The 24,875-nt window shown below is 37.9% G+C and overlaps 2 protein-coding genes and 1 long non-coding RNA gene across 4 annotated transcripts; all 3 read left to right on the forward strand.

Annotated features, from left to right (window-relative positions):
• The first annotated feature begins 12,102 nt into the window (after positions 1–12,102).
• Positions 12,103–13,314, forward strand: LOC113302149 (xaa-Pro dipeptidase-like). Its single transcript, XM_026551004.1, has 4 exons — positions 12,103–12,261; positions 12,846–12,899; positions 12,989–13,094; positions 13,177–13,314. Exons 2-4 carry the CDS (start codon positions 12,877–12,879, stop codon positions 13,297–13,299), a joined length of 252 nt encoding a protein of 83 aa, XP_026406789.1. The 5' UTR covers positions 12,103–12,261; positions 12,846–12,876; the 3' UTR covers positions 13,300–13,314.
• A 1,203-nt stretch (positions 13,315–14,517) lies between these two features.
• On the forward strand, positions 14,518–15,474 carry LOC113302151. Its single transcript, XR_003336675.1, has 3 exons — positions 14,518–14,698; positions 14,949–15,168; positions 15,306–15,474. It is a non-coding gene; the product is annotated as an uncharacterized LOC113302151 (long non-coding RNA).
• A 3,297-nt stretch (positions 15,475–18,771) lies between these two features.
• Positions 18,772–23,627, forward strand: LOC113303274 (peroxisome biogenesis protein 22-like). Of its 2 annotated transcripts, none has more exons than XR_003337382.1 (8): positions 18,772–19,208; positions 19,805–20,017; positions 20,120–20,167; positions 21,726–21,782; positions 21,880–21,981; positions 22,590–22,655; positions 22,921–23,008; positions 23,127–23,627. XR_003337382.1 is itself a non-coding variant. In XM_026552299.1 (8 exons), exons 1-8 carry the CDS (start codon positions 19,104–19,106, stop codon positions 23,226–23,228), a joined length of 795 nt encoding a protein of 264 aa, XP_026408084.1. In that variant the 5' UTR covers positions 18,773–19,103; the 3' UTR covers positions 23,229–23,627. The 2 variants fall into 2 exon arrangements, 1 of the variants encoding a protein (XP_026408084.1); XM_026552299.1 differs by having other exon boundaries at positions 18,773–19,208; positions 22,907–23,008.
• The last annotated feature ends 1,248 nt before the right edge of the window (positions 23,628–24,875 follow it).

Genomic DNA, 24,875 nt, shown 5'->3' on the forward strand with positions numbered 1-24,875 from the left:
GTGTATTTTGCGTGAAAATAGTTTCTGAATAATTGAGTTTACTCAATTGAGAGTAATTGCTAAGACGATGATTTCGTGTAGACGAAAGACTGTATATCGAGAATTTTCTGTCTATTCAATCATGATTCAGAGACTTATTTATATTGCTAGAATTGTCCTCGATCCCATGAAGTGTGACAGTTGTTGGATTCAAAGAGTTGGGAAGTGGAAATCGTGTTAAAACCAGTTGCTCATCATGCGGAGACTTGGTTGATTTTCTACCCACTACTTTGCTAACTCCTTCAACTGATTGCACGACTTGCTCACATTCTCATCGTGGGTGAACACACGTGCCGTAGGCCTCTAGATCAAAACCCTGGTTAATATCCCCTCATGTGACACGATTGATGTCTAGTGATTGTGGAGTCTGCAAGGCGGACGTGTATTTAGTTAGTCAGTTGCTGACTTCATGGGACGATGAGTTCTTATATTGCTGCGTCGAACATGATTTGCAAATGTTCTGATACTCATGAATTGAACGTGTCTGTTGAGACAGAGGTATAATTCTCGAGTAAATGTTGATAGTTAAGGTGAAAAAATATTGCTCCTTCGATGGATTGTTGAATATTGATAGTTGAACTCATATTCCTTAGTCTGAGCAAATATTGCTCGTTTGATGAATTATTGGTAGCAGGACCAAATAAAATATTAATTTAAATACTGGCAATTGAACCGCATATAATAATTAAGATGTTGATCACGGGATCAACATAAAATTATTAGCGTTTGAATCAGGAGTCATGAACCTTGGATTCGAAATCCTAATTTCGATCAATTGCTGATCAATTGACGATTCATTGAAAATCAACCACGGAGTGAAGGAGGGACCGGCTACATGGGATGATGAATCTACCATGTAACGCCCAGAAGCTCAAGTGAGAGAAATACCAAAGTCTCTTGAAGACCAGCTGGTGAAAAGATGATTAAATGTTGGTTTAACCATTTATTCGAATAATGTTTGTCTGAACCTTAGGTGATAAAACCTAATAAATTATGACGAGATGAAGAGATGAAGGACCGAACAAGGGGTCATGAAACCGTTCCTGGTTGGTCACGGGATCGACTGACAATCATTTTATGAAATTCCAAGTTGTTTAGAAGAGTTCTCGACCTAATACGTGCAATTGCACAAATTAGGTCAAATTGTGAAAATGCATGGGACCTGCTCCTTGCAAGCCAAAGAGCCAACCTTGGTCGATAAAAGTAACATGCTCACGTCGCCAAAGTGTCTGTGTCTCATTCCTGAGAATTTTGATATTTTCTGATGTGCGTTTGAGCAACATTTTGAGAAAATACGAAGAAATCAAGGATTTTGCTGAAACTGAGGAAACTTCATAAGATGAAGGAAATAATAATAATAAAATGAAGGAATCATTAAGTGTGGGACCGGATATGGCCAAGGCATGACCGGCCGTCCAATGAGCACGGTCCCATGACACTTTTCCTAAGTTATTATTATTATCATGATTTTAGGGAAATATCATGAAATCAAGGAGTTTCCATGAGATGAGGGAAACAAATAATATTAATAATAATAAAATAAGGGCGTATGAGACCGGTTTGGGCATGATCGGCCGGCTAGGGCCCGATCCCATGAGTCTCCCCTAATTTTATATTATTTTCATGATTTGAAGGAAATATCATGAAATTAAGGGATTTCCATGAGATGATGGAAATAATTAATAAAATAAAGAATTACAAGGCGTGGGACCGGTTACGGCTAGGGCATGGTCGGCCGACTAGTGACCACGGTCCCGTGACACCTTTCCTAATTTTATGTAATTTTTGTATAATTTCCTTAATGTGAAGGAAATACCATGAAACAAAGGAGTTTCATAGGATTAAGGAATTTCCATGAGATGATGGAATAATTAATAAAATAAGGAATTACAAGGAGTGGGACCGGTCATGGCTAGGGCATGGCCGGCCGGCTAGTGACCACGGTCCCATTACACCTTTCCTAATTTTATGTAATTTTTGTATAATTTCCTTGATGTGAAGGAAATACCATGAAACTGAGGAGTTTCATAAGATTAAGGAATTTACAGGAGACGATGGAAATAATAATTAATAAAATAAGGAATTACAAGGTGTGGGACCGGTCATGGCTAGGGCATGGCCGGCCGGCTAGTAACCATGGTCCCGTGAGACTTTCCTACTTTTGTGTAATTTTGTATAATTTCCTTTAGGTGAAGGGAATACCACGAATTGAAGGGATTTGCTCAAACGAAAGGATTTTCATGGGATCAAGGAAAATAATAAAATATGGTAGGGGAAGGGGAGTGGGACCGACCACGACGGCATGACCGCCCCGCCGATGGGCTTGATCCCCTTAGACGCCTCCTTTAAATATTTTATTATTATTATTTTCTCCATGGTTTCATCGTTCCTCCATGTAATTGAATGTTCGTTCGTGTATTCAGGTGCTCGTTAGTGCATTCATTGTCGAATACAATTGCACCATTACCTCGGGGCTTACTCGATGGTGTCTCAGATGCCCGTACGTTGAATATTTATTACTAACCCATGAAATTCTGCTGGGAAGAGCCATGAATTGAAATAATGAAATATTATGAAGAACGTATAATATTTTCTTGAGATTCAGTTAATGAATCTAATGACTAGAAATAATTAATTGATGGATCTATACTAGCACGTCGTCTAGCAACATTAATTTTTCGAGAATTGAGCGATATGAGCTAGTTGAAGCATCATATTTATTACTTATAGTCAGTGAAAACGTTGTTGTATCCTGAAGACGTTATCGCTCTATACTAGCTGGCAAGTTGTCTATGAGTCGTCCAATCATTAAGATTCTATACACATGTCTTTTATATAGTCAGGGGAAAGATTGTTACATCCTGAAGACGTTATCGCTCTATACTAGCAGGCAAGCTGTCTAGGAGCCGTCCAATCGTTCGATTCTATATAAAAGTGATTACTAAAATTGCTCAGTATTCATGAAATATGTCGTTGACGCAGTTGAGAGACTACATATTCATGTATGCTCTGAGAGAAGTATACTCAGTCAGAGACTCTTGTGGAATGAGCTTTCATGCTTCAATAAGAGACATGAGCCTCAATACTCATCTGATTGCTGGATCAGGAATATGTAAGATTATGGTTTTACGATTTTAACCTTTGCCGAAAATCCACCATCTTCATTAAGTCCCTTTCTTATTGAGGGACAGTCATGTTCCTCGGTCATCACTGGATGGTGATTTTCTAGTTACGAACGAAATAAGTAATTGAACTTAGTCGTAAGATTGAATGTTACCGGATTTTCGATTGCATGAACGAACCATGGCTTGAACGAAGATCCCAGTAGCATAATAGAGCATCGAGCGCAAATTGGTGTAGCACTGCTGATTTGGTGATCGAAACTTGGTTGATTTAGGATTCGTGGGTCCGGGCCTAAGAAAAGAAATCCTTGTTTTAGGAACAGACGCTCGTTCGTTTGTTAGTTTAAGGAATAAACAAAATAGACCTCAGTCTGATGATATAAAAAATTTTCTATGAGCTTTCACGAAAACCAATTATTATTTTTATTTTTTAAATATGTGAGATTTCACAAAGTGGAATAAACTCTCGTTTCAAAGGTGGATGCTCGTACGAGAGAAAAGTTTTTTTTTTAATAGACGTGCGTCTGTTAGTAATAAAAATTTGTTTATGAGCTTTCATGAATTTTTTTTAGGGAGAATTTATAAAGTACCCCTGTTTTATTGACCTCGTTTTTTTGTTACCTCTGTTTTTTTACAAATTTTCTAAAGTGCCCCAACTGTTTAGTTTTATATCCTAGTTAGTCAACACTAGTTTACTTTCTTTAAAGTTCACTTATTTACCCTTTACTTGTTAGTACGTTTACCTTCTACATCATTTTTTCAATTTGTTGAGCTCGGTTCAGGATCGTGTCATCATTTTTAGGTTCGTTTCATCAATTCCTGAAAGGGTTCATCATTCCCAAGTGTCTTGGGGTTTTTGGTTGGCGGAGAATCAATCTTCTATAATATTTTTCCGGTTAGTTGAGCCCGGTTCAGGGTCGTTACACCACTTTCAGGTTCGTCGATCCTAGTTCAGGATCGTTACACCCTCTTTCAGGATCGCCGAATCATTATCCTCTTTACCAAGGAGATGTAGTTCAGGGGTAAATAGGACTTTTAATTGGAAAGATAACTTCCACCTAACACTTAACTGGATGGAATTTGCCTTTTGAATAAAACAGGGTACTTTAGAAAATTTGTAAAAAACGGGGGTACTTTTGAAGTGTACATTTCAAGACAGGGGTACTTTATAAAATATCCCTTTTTTTTATCTTCGAGCTTTCAGAAATCTTTGAAAATATACTCTCGCTTCAAAGACAGATGCTCGTGCGAGGGAGCAAAAATATATAGATATATTTTTCAAATTTACGTGAGTTTCACGTTAAATATTTATATATTTTGTAAAATCATTTTTGATTTTAAACAACTGTTGAAAGTAGACCATTATACATGGTGAAATAATGTCTGTATGTGAGTTTTCACAATTGTAGAATGAACGTCTGTCTAGTTTTTGAAAAACCAATGGATGTTAAAATTCACGTGGGTTGTTCACGGTTTTACGAAAATCAAGTCATGATTATGAATAATGAATTTTGCTCGTCTTTGCAGGTTTGAGGGAACGAGCAAGTTTTCGAAATTCTGACGTTATATCACTACATCTAGTGAAATTGTAAATAGGTAAGAGTTGGATTGTTACCATTTTTGTTACGCGTTTGTTATTGGTATATCCATGACTCCATGTCTTTCGCCTCAGATAGGAGTGACTTCTGGTTACAACCACTCTTCTGGTTCTTCTGGGAATGCTCCAAAAATATCAAGTCAAAGATGAAGACTTCTGCAGATGCTCATGCCGAGGTGAATCAACCACTCAGAGATGTTGGAAAACTAATGCATGGTATTTCTCTTGATCATCTGAGAGTGATTCGTGTTAACATATATGCTCATATATCAGCAGCAGAAACACCGCCGACTTCAGCAAGTGAAACTAACGGCTGAAGATGAAGTTCGGCCTTGCGTTGATGGTGCAGCTCCTGATTCAGATATAGATGTATGAAGAATTTCGTCATCAGAAAATTCAGAAATTAGGTCTTCATTGAAAATGCTGTAGAATCTTTATACGATGTCCGTTTTTTATGATCTACCCATGTTTCTTCATCCTCAGAAAATTTCCGAGCTTTAACATAGAAGCTTTTAGGATTTTGAGCATGTTTAAGGCCCGAAATTGACGAAACAGTAAACTTCCAGGAAGTTTTTAGGAAATTTTAAGCTGTCATGTAGTACAAAGTTTTGGACACATCCCTTTGCTCATTTATCCAATTTCTGTGAATTTTGGATATGTTGTAGAGGACATCCATACGAAGAGAATGACGTATCACTCAAACTTATATTCCTTACTATTTGCTCCCAGTTTGTCGTCTTATACAGGGAAGTGTAAAATCTGAGCTTGTTGAAAACGTGTTTTTATGACTTCAACACTATTTGCTCATGTCTTAAACGGTTGGTGAAGGATTTTAATGTCATTGATTCATTTGAGATCAGGACCCCTTGATTGATACATGATCATGGTGCTTGTAGTGCCATCTTGTTTCTGTCAGTCGTAGAAACATCACTTCTGAAACCCTGGTCAGGGACCATAACTGAGGTTGCTCTCAAGAGGGAGTGATGTAAGGATCATGGTTTCATGTCCCGGAGGTAGCATTCCTTTTACGATGAATGATTAGGACTGGAGTGCCCGGCGCCACGAGTCTTGAACTTGATGAAGGACTTGGTGGAAAGACCCGATGCACCGATCGACTGTGGAAGTTATGAATCCCGTCCAAGAATTGCTGCTTGCATGTTGTATGCTCTGGAAGCCGTAGGAACCTCATACGACGTCGGAATTCGATGCTTGACCTGAAATTTTGAATCTAAGAGACTGACTTATCACATGAGAAAAGAATCACTCAATTTGGAGCTGTATAGGTCAGCAAACGAAGCGCGCACATTTGTAATTTGTAATCCCGTACAAATTTTTCAGATTTCGTAGACTTGACGGAAAAGGCCATATATTTCAGCTCGTATGTATGATTGATGCGCCCTTTTGGTATGTTATATAAGAGACATAGACGAACATCTTTTGTTGAGGAAGTATTATCCCATTCCTCACTCATTGGTACGCTTTTGTAAACCCATGGGCTGAAGTATGTTGTATCTCATTTGTAGAGGTGATGAGAACTTCTTGTAGAAGTTTTGGGATTGTGCCCACCTGTTGTGCAAGCTTCAGAAAGACTTTCATGTGAACATATTTCATGTCTACATACCTTGATATGAATCATTAGTGCTTGGAGAAGTCCGATCCATCGAGTAACACTTTGGAGAACGGATAGTTGATGAAGCTGGTCATGAGGATGTTTCCCCTGAGACCGTCGTTGATGCTGGATCACGATAGAATTTTCTCCAAAAATGCTTGTTGATGCCGATACTATGGTCGGAGTTTCTCCAGAGACCGAAAAGGTTAGATCCATGATTATCGACATAGTCTTTACTCCTTCATCCAGTGAGCCTTTACATTCACAAACTAGTTGGTGAGTTGAGCATTCCTGAGATGAAGATGTTCTAGGACTTCAACCCAAATTCTCCTGAATATGACTTTACCATAAAGTGGCTTCGTCAGGGAATCGATGTTGTTGTGGCAGATAACAGCAGCAGTCTCCATTCTGGATATGAGGAGAAAAAGTACCTTGGTCGTGCAAGGCTTGCGATGTAGAGAGGTTCCGTTGATGAAGTTTCATGGAATCACATCAGATTGAAAATTTCAATAAGATCAAATCCTCAATGTATGTTGAAGGAGTTTGTGACATCCATGGATGAATGATGTTGCATATGCTTCAGAAGTCTTATCACGGGATAATGAAGAATTAGCGATTGTAAATTAGTTACACTTTTATGGCGCTAGTGTTGAATCAGTGTGTCATCGTCGAGATATTTGTGCTGAGGCTAGATGCGCCGTTATAGGAGGTGTACTCTTTGATTGGGAGTACAATTTGAAGGTTTCTTAGATGCTTGAGCATTGAAGCGTCATATCCCTTGAGCATGTCTTAGGTTTGATCATTTGGGTCCCAACTATCTTCTGTTGATTCAGCATTCCTTTAGTTGCGGTAGTGGGATTCAACACTTGTGAAGACATCAGAGCTTTCTGGTTTTGTGGCACACATGAACACTCCTGCAAGGCTATGTAGAAATTCCCAAATTGTTCTTTTCCGTGCTTGAACATCATCTCAGTAATGAATGTCTCAGTTAGATGCTCGATTCGGAGAAATTCAAATTCAATCACTTGGTAAAATTTTGTTGAAGTAAGATTACCCACTTATAGCGTCTTGCAATAGCAGAGATGCTAGCAAAATTGAGTCACCATGCTAGAATAGCATGTGAGGAAATAAATGACATAGACATGGGAGGAGTGAGACTTTCCTGAGTGCAGGACCTTTTGATGAGTGTCTATGCATCTTTTGCAGGATCTTGTTTCAACCTCGTCAAAGTTCGAAATTCCTCCAAGTGCTCTGATGATGGAACGTCCGCCAAATCTTCTGGATCAGAACTTTCTTTATTGGAGAGATGTGTAACCAAAGGCGCTTTGTAAGTACCCATTTTTTTAGCGTGGATCCACGCTCGTCTGGAGGACATGTCATATCCTGGATCTTCCTGATTATGTGAAACTTGGTTTCTGTCCAGGTTGAACTTATGTTCACTTTGAGAGTGATGTAGCCATAAGTATTTCTGAGCGTTCCTTCAAGGTCTCTGATTGAGATGGGAGCATGAGTAGCTTCTTGTCGAGTGATGCCCGTGGATCCAATGATTTTCAGTGGAATGTTGTTGATGGCGGTGCCAACATCGATCAACGTTCTTCCAAATTCGTTTCTTTTGAGATTGATTGTGGTAAGCAGTCCCCAGTCGTACATCTCTTGGTCTATGGCTGGAGGCTCAAGAAGTATTTCCGGAATGGACTTCTTGACACGATGTGGTTCAGTGCTATGAACATGTCTCTCCTTTGATCCTTTGATAAGTATAGCAATTCGCAGACATGCTCAATTAAGGATTGAACTGCTTCCTTGATAGGCGGTTCAGAAAGAGTGAAGGATTTGACTGGGAGAGGATATCTGTGTACTCTTTCAGTCCCCAAGTTGAGTTCTCCTGATTTTACTTTTTCTTGGAATATATGCTTCAAGATTCTGCAGTCCTTTGTGGGATGATTGACAAATCTATGAGAACGACAGTAACGAGGATTTTCCGTTTCCTCTTCAGTTGGTTCTTTTCTGACATATGGCAGCTTGATTGCACTGTCTTGGATCCTAGTATCCAACAGTTCAATGATCTCTTCAATTAAGAGATGGAAGTCAGGTTCCGCCGGATCTACGTTTTGAGTTGGAACTTGTGCGTCTCGGGTTTGATTACCCTTTCTTGGTGCCTTTGGAGGAGCTAAAGATGCAGGCTTGCGCTGCGGTTCAGCTTTTCGTTTGCTCCCTTCTACAACAGCATTTGTGTAAGGCTGGAGGTTGTACTTCTTGTTAATCAGACACCTGCTACCTCGAGTCTCTCGCGGTTCTTTAGCTTTTGTAGTTTATGCTCTTTGCAGTAAAGCGGATGCAGTAGTCGCTGACCTCTTCGCCGCTTTATGAAGTTCTGAAAAGGTCTGTAAACGAAGATTTTCTAATAAAGCTCTATAGACCGGGACCATGCCGTTGATTCACAAGTCTACAAGTTGTTGCTCCGTGACGTTTGGATCATGACAGTCCAATGATTGAACTTTGAATCTTTTCACATAGTCATTGAGATGTCCATTGCTTCTATGAAACATTCTTCCCAGATCAGAGAGAGTAATTTTCTCTGACACGAAGAAGTACTTTCTGTAGAAAGCGTTAATCATTTTAGGGATACTTCCTGGCGCGATGTTGTTGTACCAGGTATATGCTCTGCCTTTTAGGGATTTTGAAAATTCCTGCAGACGTACGACATGATTGTGCTCATGTTCGCCCAAAATGCTTCCAGAAACCGAGAGACATACTCTCGATCATTGCCTGTTCCATCATACAAAGTGAAGGTTGGAGAGGTATAACCTTTTGAAAGAGGAATTCTTTGCGTAGAAACAGGGTACGGAGGCTGGTGACGATGGAAATGTGGTGTCTTGTCTTTTCCACGGTTCTCCAAGAGGCGTTCCAAATCTTCCCGAGTAATGAAATTTGATGATTCCTTCACTGATGGATCGTCTGCAGCTTTGCGGACTTCATTGTCATCCACTGTATGAATTGGAACAACTTCAGGATCATCATCTGAAGATATTTCTTTTCCTTTTCCCTTTTCTTGAGTTTTCACTGACATCTTCTCAGTGAGAGTTTTGAGATAATTGTACAGCTCCTTCTGTGTTGCAGCCATGTCAGTCTGAATTTTGGCAAGAGTTTCTTGCACCTTCATGAGATCGCCTATGGTAGGTGGAATTTCTTTGACTTCTTCGGGATGCCGGTCGAAGAGAGGATGACTTCCAATGTTGGGCTGAGGATGAGTAATGTCACCGCCATTGTTGGAAGCAGGAATGGTTTCCGGAATACCATCATTGTTATTGTTGCTAGTGATAACGTCATTTCCATTTGTAACTAACCCAGACCTAAGATCAACCATCTTTGTTAGAATTAAGATTGCAACCGAGAGAATGATCTCCCACTGTGTCGCCAATCTGTAGATGGGGAAAAATGATTTGCTGGTTTTTACGGAATTGAAGAGACGACTGTGCGGCGGAGACTCCTTGAACCGAGCGAAATGTTTAACCTCACACAGATGCACTGCAAGAAGGGAGTGCTTTAAGTTCGAGAGATAAATCTATAGGACTCTGGCCTAAACCAAGACAATGGTCGTTCCAGAATCAATTCGGTCACAAGAGCGGATTGGTCGATCTGTATGAGGGAAGCTGAGAAACGTGTGAGATCAATGGTGATCAAGGATTGTTGGTGTGTTGTATATTTTGCGTGAAAATAGTTTCTGAATGATTGAGTTTACTCAGTTGAGAGTAATTGCTAAGACGATGAGTTCGTGTAGACGAAAGACTGTCTATCGAGAATTGTCTATCTGTTCAATCATGATTCAGAGTCTTATTTATATTGCTAGAATTGTAAACACCTTGATCCCATGAAGTGTGACAGTTGCTGGAGTCAAAGAATGGAGAAGTGGAAATCGTGTTAAAACCAGTTGCTCATCGTGCGGAGACTTGGTTGATTTTCTACCCACTACTTTGTTAACTCCTTCAACTGATTGCACGACTTGCTCACATTCTCATCATAGGTGAACACACGTGTCGTGGGCTACCATACCAAAACCCTAGTTAATATCCCCCCATGTGACACGATTGATGTCTCGTGATTGTGGAGTCTGCAAGGCAGACGTGTATTTAGTTAGTCAGTTGATGACTTCATGGGACGATGAGTCCTTGTATTGCTGAGTCGAACGTGATTTGTAAATGTTATGAGACTCATGAATTGAACATGTCTGTTGAGACAGAGGTATAATTCTCGAGTAAATGTTGATAGTTAAAGTGAGAAAATATTGCTCATTCGATGGATTGTTGAATATTGATAGTTGAACCCATATTCTTTAGTCTGAGAGAATATTGCTCATTTGAGCAAATGTTGCTCGTTTGATGAATTATTGGTAGCATGACCAAATAAAATATTAATTTAAAATACTGGCAATTGAACCGAGTATAATAATTAAGATGTTGATCACGGGATCAACATAAAATTATTAACGTTTGAATCTGGAGTCATGAACCTTGGATTCGAAACCCTAATTTCGATCAATTGCTGATCAATTGATGATTCATTGAAAATCAACCACTGAGTGAAGGAGGGACCGGAAACATGGGATGATGAATCGACCATGTAACGCCCAGATGCTCAAGTAAGCAAAATACCAAAGTCTCTTGAAGACCAGTTGGTGAAAAGATGATTAAATGTTGGTTTAATCATTTATTCGAATAATGTTCGTCTGAACCTTATGTGATAAAACCTAATAAATTACGAAGATGAAGGACCGACCAAGGGGTCATGAAACCGTCCCTGGTTGGTCACGGGATCGACTGACGATCATTTTATGAAATTCCAAGTTGTTTGGAAGAGTTCTCAACCCAATACGTGCAATTGCGCAAATTAGGTCAAATTGTGAAAATGCGTAGGACCGGCTCCTCGCAATCCAAAGAGCCAACCTTTGTCGATCAAAGTAACATGCTCACGTCGCCAAAGTGTCCGTGTCACAGTCCTGAGAATTTTGATATTTTCTGATGTGCGTTTGAGCAACATTTTGAGAAAATATGAAGAAATCAAGGATTTTGCTGAAACTGAGGAAACTTCATAAGATGAAGGAAATAATAATAATAAAATGAAGGAATCATGAAGTGTGGGACCGACTATGTCCAAGGCATGGCCGGCCGGGCAATGAGCACGGTCCCATGGCACTTTTCCCAAGTTATTATTATTTTCATGATTTTAGGGAAATATCATGAAATCAGGGAGTTTGTTGAAATCAAGGAGTTTGCTTGAAGTGAAGGAGTTTCCATGAGATGAGGGAAACAAATAATATTATTAATAATAAAATAAGGGCGTGTGGGACCGGCTTGCGCATGGTCGGCCGGTTAGGGCCCGGTCTCGTGAGTCTCCCCTAATTTTATATTATTTTCATGATTTGAAGGAAATATCATCACTACACCATATTCAGTGATTAGTAACTGACATGTAGCCGTTACTAATTCGTAACTGTGAATTTCAGTTACGAAAATTTAGTAACTGCTATGCTACGGTTACGAATTAAGACAAGTTTGGTAACGGCACAGCCCATGTTACTATTAGAAACTGCTGGAATAGAATTGTGTTAAAAACGCGTGTCCCAGGTAACACCTAAGTTTACGCGTGCTACAGACGTGTGTGAGAAAACTAACCCTAACTTATACTTATCGTCTTTTCTCTTTCATTTTCATTCATCCACCAGCATAGCAGCCTCCATGAGGAAAACTTGAACAAGCATCTCCATCTATTACCTCGATCTTTCAGTATCTCCGTCTCTCGCTCTCAATCTCTCTTCCTCTTTATCGATGAAGATTCATTAAAATCAACAAGAAGAAGAACTTTTCTCTTTGTCCTGGTCTTTCTACCTCAATTTAAAGGTAAATCATCATCATTTTTTTTATCACTTATCTGATTTTCTAATCTTTAATAGGTTCTTGTAGTATCCCTTTCAGTTTTTTTTCAAAATCAATACTTCTATTTGGCGATTTTTGAGCTGATTGCTTAGGTTTTGATCTTGTTTCTGATTAATGTTGTTTGTTTGAAGCGACGAAGAAAACCTAAAATCTAGAACACAGATTCCTCTCCAAACCTAAAATAACTGACAATGATCAAGATATGGGTGGTTGAGGGTAACTCTTTTCTATTGTTTTTATCGATTCCACCCCTAAATTTTCAATTAGGGTTTCCAATTTTGTCTTTTCAGGTGGTTTTAGATTTCGTTTAGTTTTTTTTGCCTAATTTTGGTAATGAAAAAGGGGTTTTCTTATCTTCTTATACTGATATTGATTTTAATGTTTTGTCTTTCAGATTATTGATAATAATCTTTATGGAACCTAAAACTTTGGCATACAAATCATTGATTTTATATAGTTGTATGATATTGTGGGTGATTTTTTCTTTTATAATGCTTTCTTGGCCATATATTGTGCATCTCTGAGCTCACTTAATCTCCTACTTGCAGATTAGCAAAGAAAATTATCCTCGAGTCACTAATGGATGGTAACATTATTATTGGGTACTTTTTAAACTCCAAGTTTTACTATATTAATGCCATTATGCAAAGTGAAAGCTAATTGCAAATTTTTTTGTGGGTTTGTGCTGTAGTGACGTTCATGAAATGATGACTGAAAGCACAGGTGCTGTTTCTATGCCTCATGGTCTTGGGCATTTGTTAGGCATCGACACACATGATCCTGGTGGTTACCCTAAGGTGATCTACTGTTTTTCAATGAAGTGATTGTTTCATTGTTGCTCGTTTTTTTGGTAAATCTGAGATTTTACGTGATTGACAGGAAATAGAGAGGCCAAAGGAACCAGGATTGAAATCTTTGCGTACAGCTAGAGATCTCCGAGAGGGAATGGTTAGTAACCTAGAAAACAAGACATTCACAGCCAACTATATTGAAATCTTCTAGAAGGCTAAAACCTTATGTATATCTCTGCAGGTAATTGCACAGCCTTATTGCAATCTGCAAGGAATTAACATTGTCCTCTATAACTATCAATGTCAAGTTTTCTGCTTTTTTGTCTTTTTTTTTTCTTTCGAGATGTGTGTTTTTATCAAATGGGTTTCTGGAATCACAAATAAAAATTATGCATCTGATTTTTTGTTGTTGTTGAAGGAGTAGATGAATAAGAGCAGAAGCTATGTACTCATATTGGACTTACTATTGATAGTTATGCATAAGCATTCTTCTTTGGTCTAAACTATTTGCGAGCTTCACATTTAAATGGCTGACTTAATAATTCGAAATTTGCTTTTTAAGAAGTGTTGGTCACATGCATAAGCTACTTTTGATCAAATCAAGTGCACTATAATGAGCCACAGAATCCGGGAGAGGACTGCTGCTATTGAAAAGGTACAAACATGTGTGACTTATTTTTCTCCAACTCTTACTTTCCTTTTTTCTGTTTATTGCATTTGTTAAATTGTTCTGCACGAGGTTTGCCATTGGATCAGCTGCTCTTTGTATCACAACTTTTTTTTTTACCTCTACTGACGAGGGACTAAGTCATTTTGATTACTTTGTTCTGCTATTTTTCTTCTTAGGTTATCAAATACCTTGGTGAGATAGATCAATTTCAAATTGAAATTTGATGAATAAACAAAGAAAATGGTTAGAGAAATAAATTGATTTGTTGATTTTTGATCCTTTTGATAGGAACTGGAAGGTTTTAGTTGATGAGTGAGTGAATCCAATACATCAAATAACCAATATTGGACAAATGGGTTCAATTCTGAGAGGTGACCCAAATCAGAGGTAAATCTCATACCTTAGACATATTTAGTTTAAGCATGATAACGCTGTTTTCTCATTCATAAACTTGAACTCAACCCAAACCTTAATTTAATTGCCTTCATATGTCATTAAAAAGATGATCCTTAATTTAAAAAGATTCTCTTATGAACTGTAGGGTAGCTTTACCTTTGAAAGGGATAATGAACAAAAATCCTCTAAGCTATTTTGGAGGAGCAACTTATGCTTTTGGTAGTATGTTTGAGCTCTTAGTACAATAGGCGTCAGAGAGGGTGAGGGAAAAGTAAAACTGTACTGTAAGAATAATAAACAGAATTTCATGTATGATTTTTCTGAGAATGTCTTCAGCTCAGTGTAAGTTTTTATTATTGCTTGAATAGATGTGGAACAAAAACCTATTGTCTAACATCTTGAGAGAAAATCAGTTGACAGGTCCTAGTTATGAGGATCAAAAGAAGAGAAATTGAACAATCCACTTATTGCTCATGATTATAAGTTTGTTGAAGTTGACAATGGTCAAAGGTTATGCAACTACTCTCTTTCATCATCAAGAAAGGTTATGCAACTACTCTCTTTTATCATCAAGAAATCAAGATTATGCAGCTACTCTCTTTTATTTTGTAGATCATATGTGTTATAATGAATGATGGACTAGCCACTATACTTATACACTAGTTGGACATGTAAAGATAGTGTCATTCTTGCTGGCATTGACTTTAAAGCATTGACATGTTATAGTCTGTGGCCTTTTTTTCCCCCATTTGTTTAAACCTGGTGACTTACTTTACTTTTGTTTACTTCAATAGGGTTCAGATTGGGCGCCGTATCTGCACTGAATTCTCAAAAGGACTGATGCCCTAGGTGCTGCTGGAAGCACCAAAAGTCTTGATTAGTTTGATCGTTGGAGCCCTGCTTCCATACTGGTGTTCTGCTGTGACCATGCATGAAGATTGTAGGAAGCTACAGCTCTTAAGATGGTGAAAGAACTTCGCAGGAAATTTGTCACCTTTCCTCGTCTTATAGAAGGTACTGAAAATCCACACATTAGAAATGGCTTTCATGATTACACGTTTCTGATACTATATGTTTGTTTGGTTATGACGGAGTTGTATGTGAGAGTTTGCGAAACTCTATTTCTAAATCCATTGTATTCTTGCTTGCAGACGAAGCAGTTATCAGGATTGTCGAGGACAAGCGGATATTGAATTAGAAAAAGAAACAAGTAGAATTCAGGTAATCTTATTTGTACTGCTGGAACTCAGATTTTTAGATGAGAAAAGAGTCAGCTGCCTATACTTAGCAGTTATGAATCATCCGACAGTTGAACTCACTATGAAGCTAAGTATCATCGAACAAATCGATTAACTTATATATTGATTCAAACAATGTTTGCTTATTTTGAATGCAGAATGAATGAATGTTTGAATGAATGAATGTTTAATTTCTTTTGAATGGAGAATGAATGTTTGAATTGGATTGAATGAAAACAATTCCAGGGGATAGGGTACTTGCAGGGTAAAATGAAAGGGGTGGGAATTAATTTTGACCAGGTCAATGAAGACTGGCCTTCTTTTTTTTTGTTACAAAAACATTAGTAACGGCAAAAAGGTGTTACTAAATTCTTACCAAGATAACAAGAGTCGGTCAACGTTGACTTAGTCAATACGTTTGTAACTATATTCAAAATTTAGAAACGGTCGCAGGGTAGTTACTAATTTTCAATTCGTAACGGCTGCATTTCAGTTACGCAATCCGTCACAACTCCAACTTCGTAACGGCAATATGTAAGTTACGAAAATTTGCTACACCTTCTTTGGTAACGGCTGAGGCCGTTACAACCCCATTTAGTGACTGAAAAGGAAGTTGCTAAACCCTAAATATGGTGTAGTGCATGAAATTAAGGGATTTCCATGAGATGATGGAAATAATTAATAAAATAAGGAATTACAAGGTGTGGGACCGGTCACGGCTAGGGCATGGCCAGTAGGCTAGTGACCACGGTCCCGTGACACCTTTCCTAATTTTATGTAATTTTTGTATAATTTCCTTAATGTGAAGGAAATACCATGAAACGAAGGAGTTTCATAGGATTAAGGAATTTCCATGAGATGATGGAAATAATTAATAAAATAAGGAATTACAAGGAGTGGGACCGGTGGCTAGGGCATGGCCGGCCGGCTAGTGACCACGGTCCCGTGACATCTTTCCTAATTTTATGTAATTTTTGTATAATTTCCTTGATGTGAAGGAAATACCATGAAACTGAGGAGTTTCATAAGATTAAGGAATTTCCATGAGACAATGGAAATAATAATTAATAAAATAAAGAATTACAGGTGTGGGACCGGTCACGGATAGGGCATGGCCGACCGGCTAGTGACCACGGTCCCGTGACACCTTTCCTAATTTTATGTAATTTTGTATAATTTCCTTGATGTGAAGGGAATACCACGAATTGAAGGGATTTGCTCAAACAAAAGGATTTTCATGGGATCAAGAAAAATAATAAAATATGTTAAAATAAAGGAAGGGGCGTGGGACCGACCACGACGGCATGGCCACCCGGCCGATGGGCTTGATCCCCTTAGACGCCTCCTTCAAATATTTTATTATTATTATTTTCTCCATGGTTTCATCGTTCCTCCATGTAATTGAATGTTCGTTCGTGCATTCAGGTGCTCGTTAGTGCATTCATTGCCGAATACACTTGCACCATTCCCTCGGGGCTTACTCGATGGTGGCTCAGATGCCGTACGTTGAATATTTATTACTAACCCATAGCATTCTGCTGGGAAGATCCATGAATTGAAGTAATGAAATATTATGAAGAACGTATAATATTTTCTAGAGATTCAGTTAATGAATCTCATGAGTAGAAATAATTAATTGATGGCTATATACTAGCACGTCGTCTAGCAGCATTAATTATTTGAGAATTGAGCGATATGAGCTAGTTGAAGCATCATATTTATTACGTATAGTCAGGGAAAACGTTGTTGCATCCTTAAGACGTTATCGTTCTATGCTAGCGGGCAAGCTGTCTAGGAGCCGTCCAATTATTAAGATTCTATACACGTGTCTTTTATATAGTCAGGGGAAAGATTGTTACATCCTGAAGACGTTATCGCTCTATACTAGCAGGCAAGCTGTCTAGGAGCCGTCCAATCGTTCGATTCTATATAAAAGTGATTACTGAAATTGCTCAGTATTCATGAAATATGCCGTTGCCGCAGTTGAGAGACTGCATATTCATGTATGCTCTGAGAGGAGTATACTCAGTCAGAGACTCTTGTGGCATGAACTTTCATGCTTCGATAAGAGACATGGGCCTCAATACTCATCTGATTGCTGGATCAGGAATATGTAAGATTATGGTTTTACGATTTTAACCTTTATCGAAAATCCACCATCTACAGTTGTTTATTCAATTGTAATTTAATTTTATCCACTTCCCTTTCCCATAACATATGTTATCGCAGATTCATTATTGAAGTGTTCATGGAAAGAATTTTGTTCATGTTAAAGTCCGCTTAATGTTGTTCTCACGAAAGATGACTTTTTCAAAGTTGCCTTAAACCAAGCCTCGCTCTGCTGATCTAGCTAATTCTACCTAATGGTCGTTTTCCACATACTCAGCATGATTAAACTCAGTTGTTGAACCAGTTGAAGTTGCTTCTGGCGATAAAACAGGTGCACCGCATAAAAATTCTTGCAAATTTGATTAATATGGCGATCTTGTTGGCATTTGATGACCTTCCAACACGTATGGATTAAATCTGTTAAGTTCCTTCAGAATGTTGGAATCCAGTTTTGTGGGTTCTTTGCCATTCTTCTCGGCATTTTCGTTCCTGCATTTAGGAAAAAATAATTTAACTAAAGAGTATAAAAGCTAAAAAAATTACCAAAATGAAAAACAAATTTGTTCTTACTATATTTGGTTCATTTTCACCGCTTCTTTTACATCGGTACATTTGCATAATCAAAACTACATATTCACCAACGTCTTTGCTAATAGTATGAGAAAGATGAGACAACCCATCACTATCACAATGATGATGTTACCTGTTTCTTGACAAAATTTGTTAATTTTTTTTGATAATACTGTAACCGCATTTGTTACAGACCATTTATGGTATCTTTTATAAAGTGCACGTAGTTCCTATAAATTGATTCGTCTACAATTTGACACCACAAACTATATTGGATTTTATGAAATTTTGTGAAAAATTAAAAATGACGTCAGATTACGTGACAGAAATGAATGAAATGAGCGTATTTATAAAAAATCAAAAGGACCCGTTGGATTTAGCTGTTAAGATATATCTATTGGGCGGTGAAAATTAGGCCGCGTGACTAAAGTAAACATGTCAATAGTTGAACTTAAATCACGTGGCACAAATGAGAAAGTTTACACACACGGAAGTTTCATATTTCGATTTATCCCGAGAGGGAATCGACGGCTAGCACCTTGCGTTTTATGCATTTGGACGTAAGGGTTTGAAGTGGGGCCCGTTTTCTGTTTCCGTCGGTGAAAAAGCCGAAGTGTATCCAGACTTTTCGGGCACAAATTAGGCCGCTGACGTTTCTTGTACAGTCGTGCGGCGGGGATAGAGGCACGCATCTCTTGTTAAGCCGTAACGGGAAAATCCTCAAATTCATTTGTTTGCCCGTCCGTTTAAAATGTGTTTGCCCATTTCACTGCAGGAACAACTTACCCCAAACATCGACAACAAAGAGATACCGAACTTCGAGTAGATAAAACGCTGGATCTAGAAATCGGAAAATTGGTGTCGTAGAAACCGTTTTCTCTGTTCTTCCGGTTCCACCGCTGACACGAAAAGTTCAGAAACATTATCTTCTTTAGGTTTCGAAATTGAGTTCGATTAATAGTCTAGGTTTCCAAGCTCAGCTGATAGTGGATTAAAGTTCTAGTACTGATTTTGAGTTTTGGTGTTTAAACAATGTCGGATTCTTTCACCCAACAGTTTTTACAACTTGTCAGAAGAATTGGAAATCAACTCAATCGTAAAGTTGCCGAGGTTCTGTTGATTCTGACCAATTACAAGGTAATTGATTCTTTTCACAAGAGCATGTATCCTAGAAAATTCAAGTTCTTGGATAAATTGAGTTCGATCAGTGAGTGAATTAATGAAATCTTATATACTTATCGTAGACGAAAATGCAGAAAATTTTACTCTTCAGTTTAATTTGGTTGTTGTTTTTTATATTTAGATAGAGATCATCTGCTAGGTTAGAACGCCCTAGACGGTGACCTTTTATGTATTGTCTACATTGCATTTACCTTATTAAGAACTTCTATTATTTGGATATTCTGCAGGCATTGTTAAATTGTCCTTTGCAGTACTAAGATTGGGAATTAATTGATCGCTCTGTTGATATACAATCACTTTTTGGCGTTTTAATTATTTCGTAATAATTGTTTCTAGCTGACATTTAGGCCTGTGGTGATAATATAGCATACAAAGATTGCAAAAATTTTACCCCCATTTAGAATTGTTCTGGGAGAATTAACAGGAAAATGAATGAGCAGTTAGGTATATTCACAGAGACAAAACAGATGCGGCTTGCAGTTACATGCAATGGTACGGCATGAATCCAAGTAATGTGGTTTTGATTCTTTTGATGGAAATTTGTGTTTCAGAGTTCAGGTTCACTTGGAGCTATTGCTGGATTCGCGTTGGCTATTATTTTTACTTGGAAGTTCTTGAAACCATCTAAAAAACCAAGAATAAATCAAAGGAAACCAGTAGGTTCTTCAGATCCGAGGAATGCTTCCTCTTCAGTTACTCAAGCAGATGAAGTTTCCTATTCCACTGAACTAGACAGAATTGACGAGTTACATCCTCCCCTGAAGGTAGTTTGATGCCAACTGTTTTTTTTCTGTTGGAGATATGGAATTCCCAACTCCTACATAAGTACATATGCAGTAACCTAACACTTTTTCTTTCTGTTGTAGTTGACACTTGGAGAGCTTGTGCGGAAGAAGCTACATGGAAGCCGAAAGGTATGTACTTGAATGTTTCTGTATTTCCATTAATTCTCATATCTCCAACGCACGAGGAACTAAGATGTCTAATGATGTTGTTTAAGAAGAGAAAAGAAACATCGATAAACCAATGTTTCTATTCTACCATTGTTCGCCACACTAACAGTGGAATATAAGACCATACAGAGGGTTACTTGCTATATGAGGCTGATCTCATCAGATAGAGAGTAATGGACATAAAGCAGCCTTATGCGGTTAAGTGTTGCCGATCTGGCCTGGTAGTTATATTTTTTTAAGGTATAACTAAAGTTGAAATACAAACAAGTGAAACGGTCATTACAGTTAAATCTCCAAATTTAAGAAAGATAAACTTTTCTTAAGGATGATCTATACACTGACGAAGTCATTCTTATCAATGGTCATCCTTTGCAGCTTCTGTAAATGACCTAAAGGTCAGGGTAAATGGGACATAAATGCCAATTGATCTAGAAAGTACGGAAAATTGCTGGATTCATTAGATTTTCCTCAATCCAAATTAATACTAAAAGCCTTTTATTTATTTTCCGTCTCACACCTGAGATCCGAGAGCTTATGTTATAAGATGTTGTTCATATCAAGGTGCAATTAGTCTAACCAAATGATACAAAATCAACAGTTACAACAATCTATGCATCAAAATTGATTTTCATTTGGTTCTTAATCAGGCTAGAATTGGTGGCTAACTTTTGGTTATGATAAACACAAGGGTAGATCGCCCTCAACCAAAGTTATCCCTTCCATCATCTTATGTAGGTCCAGCATGATCGAGTGGGTATAGCCACATAAAGGTTTTCCGTACAAATTATATGGAAAGCCTTTGCCAACATTTTTAAGTGAAAAGTTTGTTTTCAATTTCTTATGATGAACTATTGTCTATGCTTCTTAAGCTTGGTTCAGTAACTGATCTCTTTGCTGTTGAAATAATCATATGGTCATGACTCGTCACTCTCACCAGGAAAACCAGCTTAAAGTTAGATTTGAATCACTGGCACAAGGATTTGCAGTCCTTTTCTCTATCTAGCTGAGCTACATTACTACTTCCCCTAAAGTGCGTGTTTCTCATGCATCAAAGAGCACCCTACCCCTGAAAACCTAGTTGACTAGTAAGTCTGCTTATTGCCTGGATTTGGATTTGCCCTGGGATGTAACAAGGTGATTACGATTCATTCCACACTATAAGGACTATGTTATCTGTAAAATAGCTTGGAAGTTCGAACCCATGATTTCTAAGGAGAGGGGACAGGTGCCCAACCAACTAAGTGGCTGGACAGTTGTTAATAAAACTGATCATTGAAGTCAATGACGCTTCTGGCAACATTAACAAAGAAAAACAATTAATGTAAAGACGGCTTTACAAACAGAAAAATGCATTGATCTTATTGAATTACTGCACTATGTGTTGGCTAGGATAATATGATCCATATGTATTAAGTTTCATACACTGGAAAAATAACAATTGATTACATTCTGTACACTCTTGGATTTTATGTTATGGGTCTTTCAGAATTTATAATTTGCTACATCTATTTTTAAGCAGATAACTTGCCAACTGCTTGGTGTAATTCTGGAGGAGGAGACTCCTGAAGAACTAAAGGTTGGTAAATGGATGCATCTTCCATTAAAAAGGGAAGAAAAGTTAGTGGATGCATTTTTACTCATCTCTTGAAAACCATTCTATTATCTTCTTGCAGGAGCATGCAACCGTGAGGTCCTCTGTGGTGGAAGTTCTGTGGGAAATCAGCAAAACTTGTGATGTCTATCTAATGGATAGAATAATTGATGACGAAAGTGGGGTAAGCATTTATAACGCAGCAGAATCTAAGGATTTATTAATTTTCCTCGGTATGGTTTAAGAATCACAATATGCTATAGTTGTGTTGCATGTTTTGTGTATGTTTGAGTTAATTTGTGTACATCTGTTGCTATGTGGTTGGAACTTTTGTCCAATAATTAAATGTCTGATATGAGATACACTCTTTTGCTTCATCTGTATTCTCAGTTTCATGGGAGGACTCTTGTTTTTCGCCGTGGGGAACCATTTTTTGTTTAACATGGTTAAGTTTATGAAAGAGAATGCCGAAACCCTATATGCGTTTTAAAATTAACCAAATAGGCTTGAAAATGCTGCAAGTCTGAAAACCATAGTGTGTCACGCAAAGTTAGACCTGACGTAAATCTCAGTTGTTGCTTTGTTGTTTGTAAGGATTTCTTAACATAGTTATGAACTTTTAGTATGTTGGATGCGCTCAATGTATAAGTAGTGCAATAGTTGCCGCAGTGCAGGGAATATTTTTTCTTTTGACTATTTGCGCATGTGTAGTTTATGACTAATAGGCTTGGCCATTCCCATGTGAAGCAATATTTTGTTTCAAATCTTAAAGGAATCACGTAATGGTTTCAGGAAAGAGTTCTCTTGGCTCTGGAGAACGCCGGACTTTTTGAAGCTGGTTGCTTGACGAGAGACAAGGTATGTATTTATGTGATTTTGAGCTTCTTGAAAGTGGATATATTTTAGTACCTGGGTCATAACTAAACCAGTATAACTTTGTATGTTCTTCAGGCAGGCTTGTACTTATTGACTTATAATTGTCGTGATAGCAATTAACTATAAAATTTGACATGAGTTTGCTCAGCGTGCCATGTACGCTATCTGCGGATGTTTTAAATCCACTTGATTGTTCCCTCAACTTAATAATTCGTCAATAAATACTTATGCAGGTTCTCTTTTGTAGTACTGAAAATGGGAGGACGTCTTTCATTCGGCAATTAGAACCAGATTGGCATGTGGACAGCAACCCTGAGATTGTCTCACAGCTTTCTGTATGCTTCATAACCCTGGTTTACATATTAATGTCTTATTTATATGAGTATGATTTCGTGTTGTGTGATTTTTTATTTTTCTGATGAAGTTCCTGAAAACTGTTTTGTTCTGCATCAGAGGTTCATCAGATACCAACTGTACATTTCACCCACTGGATCGCCTATCACTGGATCGAACATCTTCAGCTCAACAAGTTTGGATAGCTATTTAACTGAATAAAGAGTTGATTCGAAACATTCAGTTTCTTACCTATTAGCACTGTATATATGTTGTCATTAGGGTATGACCAGCTGTGGGATGTAATGTTGCTTGCTTTGGGGCTTTAGCTTTCGTCTTTGGTACCTTTTAAATGTATTCTAGGATTGGATGCACGGATCACTATATCTAGGGTTGAATGAAACTGGGGAATCTAAAAATTGCTCGGTGCCATATCTTTTCTGCTGCTTAGTTCCATTGTTATTTACACTATATGTAACTTTTTGGTTTTATTAGTTGTCGCAATTAATGTCTGAAGATTTGGGTTGTAATACATCATGTGTCTTTGTGTATCGTTTCAACTTCTTAATGTCTGAGATTTGGGTTGTAATACATCATGTGTCTTGTGTATCGTTTCAACTTCTATCGGCTTGTAGCATTGTCTCTCCGGCGATTGCATTACCCTGGCCCTGGGGATTTTTAGTATCAACTCCTCTTCACATGATTCGTGATGAAGTGATTACAAACTAACCCTTTGCAAACTGCGACATGCACCAAACCGTAAGCTTAATTAAGTTCAATGAATGCATTTTCATGATCCAAGTTTACACTGAAAAGAACTCTTATGGTAATTGGGATACCACACAAAACTGGAATAACTATTCCGAAAGAGTGGCATTTATACTTTTTTGTATTTTTTTTTAGAAAGAGTGGCATTCATAGCTTCTGTTTTCTTTTTTAAAAAGAAGTGCAAAAGACTGGATTGTCTTAGATGGTTGATGTTGTCTAGTAAAGTTCCGAAAGATAATAGTCCCACATGGCTAATATCCCATTAATAAACATTGAATAAATATGGAAGGACCACTCCGTTCATTGTCAATTGGTTTTGAGTTGGATTCACGTAAATTTTAACTTGGTATCAGAGCCAGGCCCGTATGCGAGTAGGCCTAACGGTCACCCATACAACATTGGTCCACGTGTTAGAGGCCCATGGAGAGTGTTCTACACGTGAGGAGGCGTGCGAAGGAGAATAGTCCCACATTGCTAATATCCCATTAATAAACGTTGAATATATTCTGGAAGGGCCACTAATCGACAATTAGTTTTGAGTTGGATGCCCGGAAACTTTATTATTCTGAAAGAGTGGCATTTATACTTATTTATTTATTTATTCCGAAAGAGTGGCTTTTATATATATATTTTTTTCATGCAAAAAACTGGATTGTCTTAGATTGTTGATGTTGTTCAGTAAAGCAATAACAATTGTCTACTAGGAGGTCTTTCCAACCAGACTCGAGACTCTAAACCTTCCACTGAATTTAACTACTTGCATGATCTATGAATTAAACTACTTTTCCGGTGTTGGCCAAATATAAGACTTTTTTTTGTGATGGAAAGATATAAGATTATGGATAGAATCAAACAAAATAACTATATTTTCCCAGGTAATTGTTGGAGATGAATTATTGATATAACCCGCAATGTCTTTAAGACACGATTCAATTATAATGTGAGTAATCTGCAACATTCTGCTCCAACTAACTGCGTCCATAAAGGCTAGACATTCTGCATGTTCTGTGTCTGTTACCCTGCATACAATTTGGCACATCAATCCCACCATTTTCCTGCAAAATTATGTAAATCCAAACCAACAACGGTTAGTCCACTATT

The sequence above is a fragment of the Papaver somniferum genome, chromosome 8, assembly GCF_003573695.1.
Source record: "Papaver somniferum cultivar HN1 chromosome 8, ASM357369v1, whole genome shotgun sequence".
NCBI classification, from domain to species: Eukaryota; Viridiplantae; Streptophyta; class Magnoliopsida; order Ranunculales; family Papaveraceae; genus Papaver; species Papaver somniferum.

What these genes read in the sequence shown, in the direction of transcription:
- LOC113303274 (XM_026552299.1), top strand. Translation starts at nt 19,104, where the DNA reads ATGTCGGATTCTTTCACCCAACAGTTTTTACAACTTGTCAGAAGAATT. An exon ending in TGATTCTGACCAATTACAAG is followed by an intron (nt 19,209 to 19,804) that starts GTAATTGATTCT and finishes TTTGTGTTTCAG; the next exon opens with AGTTCAGGTTCACTTGGAGC. An exon ending in AGCTACATGGAAGCCGAAAG is followed by an intron (nt 20,168 to 21,725) that starts GTATGTACTTGA and finishes ATTTTTAAGCAG; the next exon opens with ATAACTTGCCAACTGCTTGG.
- LOC113302149 (XM_026551004.1), top strand. Translation starts at nt 12,877, where the DNA reads ATGGATGGTAACATTATTATTGG. An exon ending in GATGGTAACATTATTATTGG is followed by an intron (nt 12,900 to 12,988) that starts GTACTTTTTAAA and finishes TTTGTGCTGTAG; the next exon opens with TGACGTTCATGAAATGATGA. An exon ending in ATCCTGGTGGTTACCCTAAG is followed by an intron (nt 13,095 to 13,176) that starts GTGATCTACTGT and finishes CGTGATTGACAG; the next exon opens with GAAATAGAGAGGCCAAAGGA.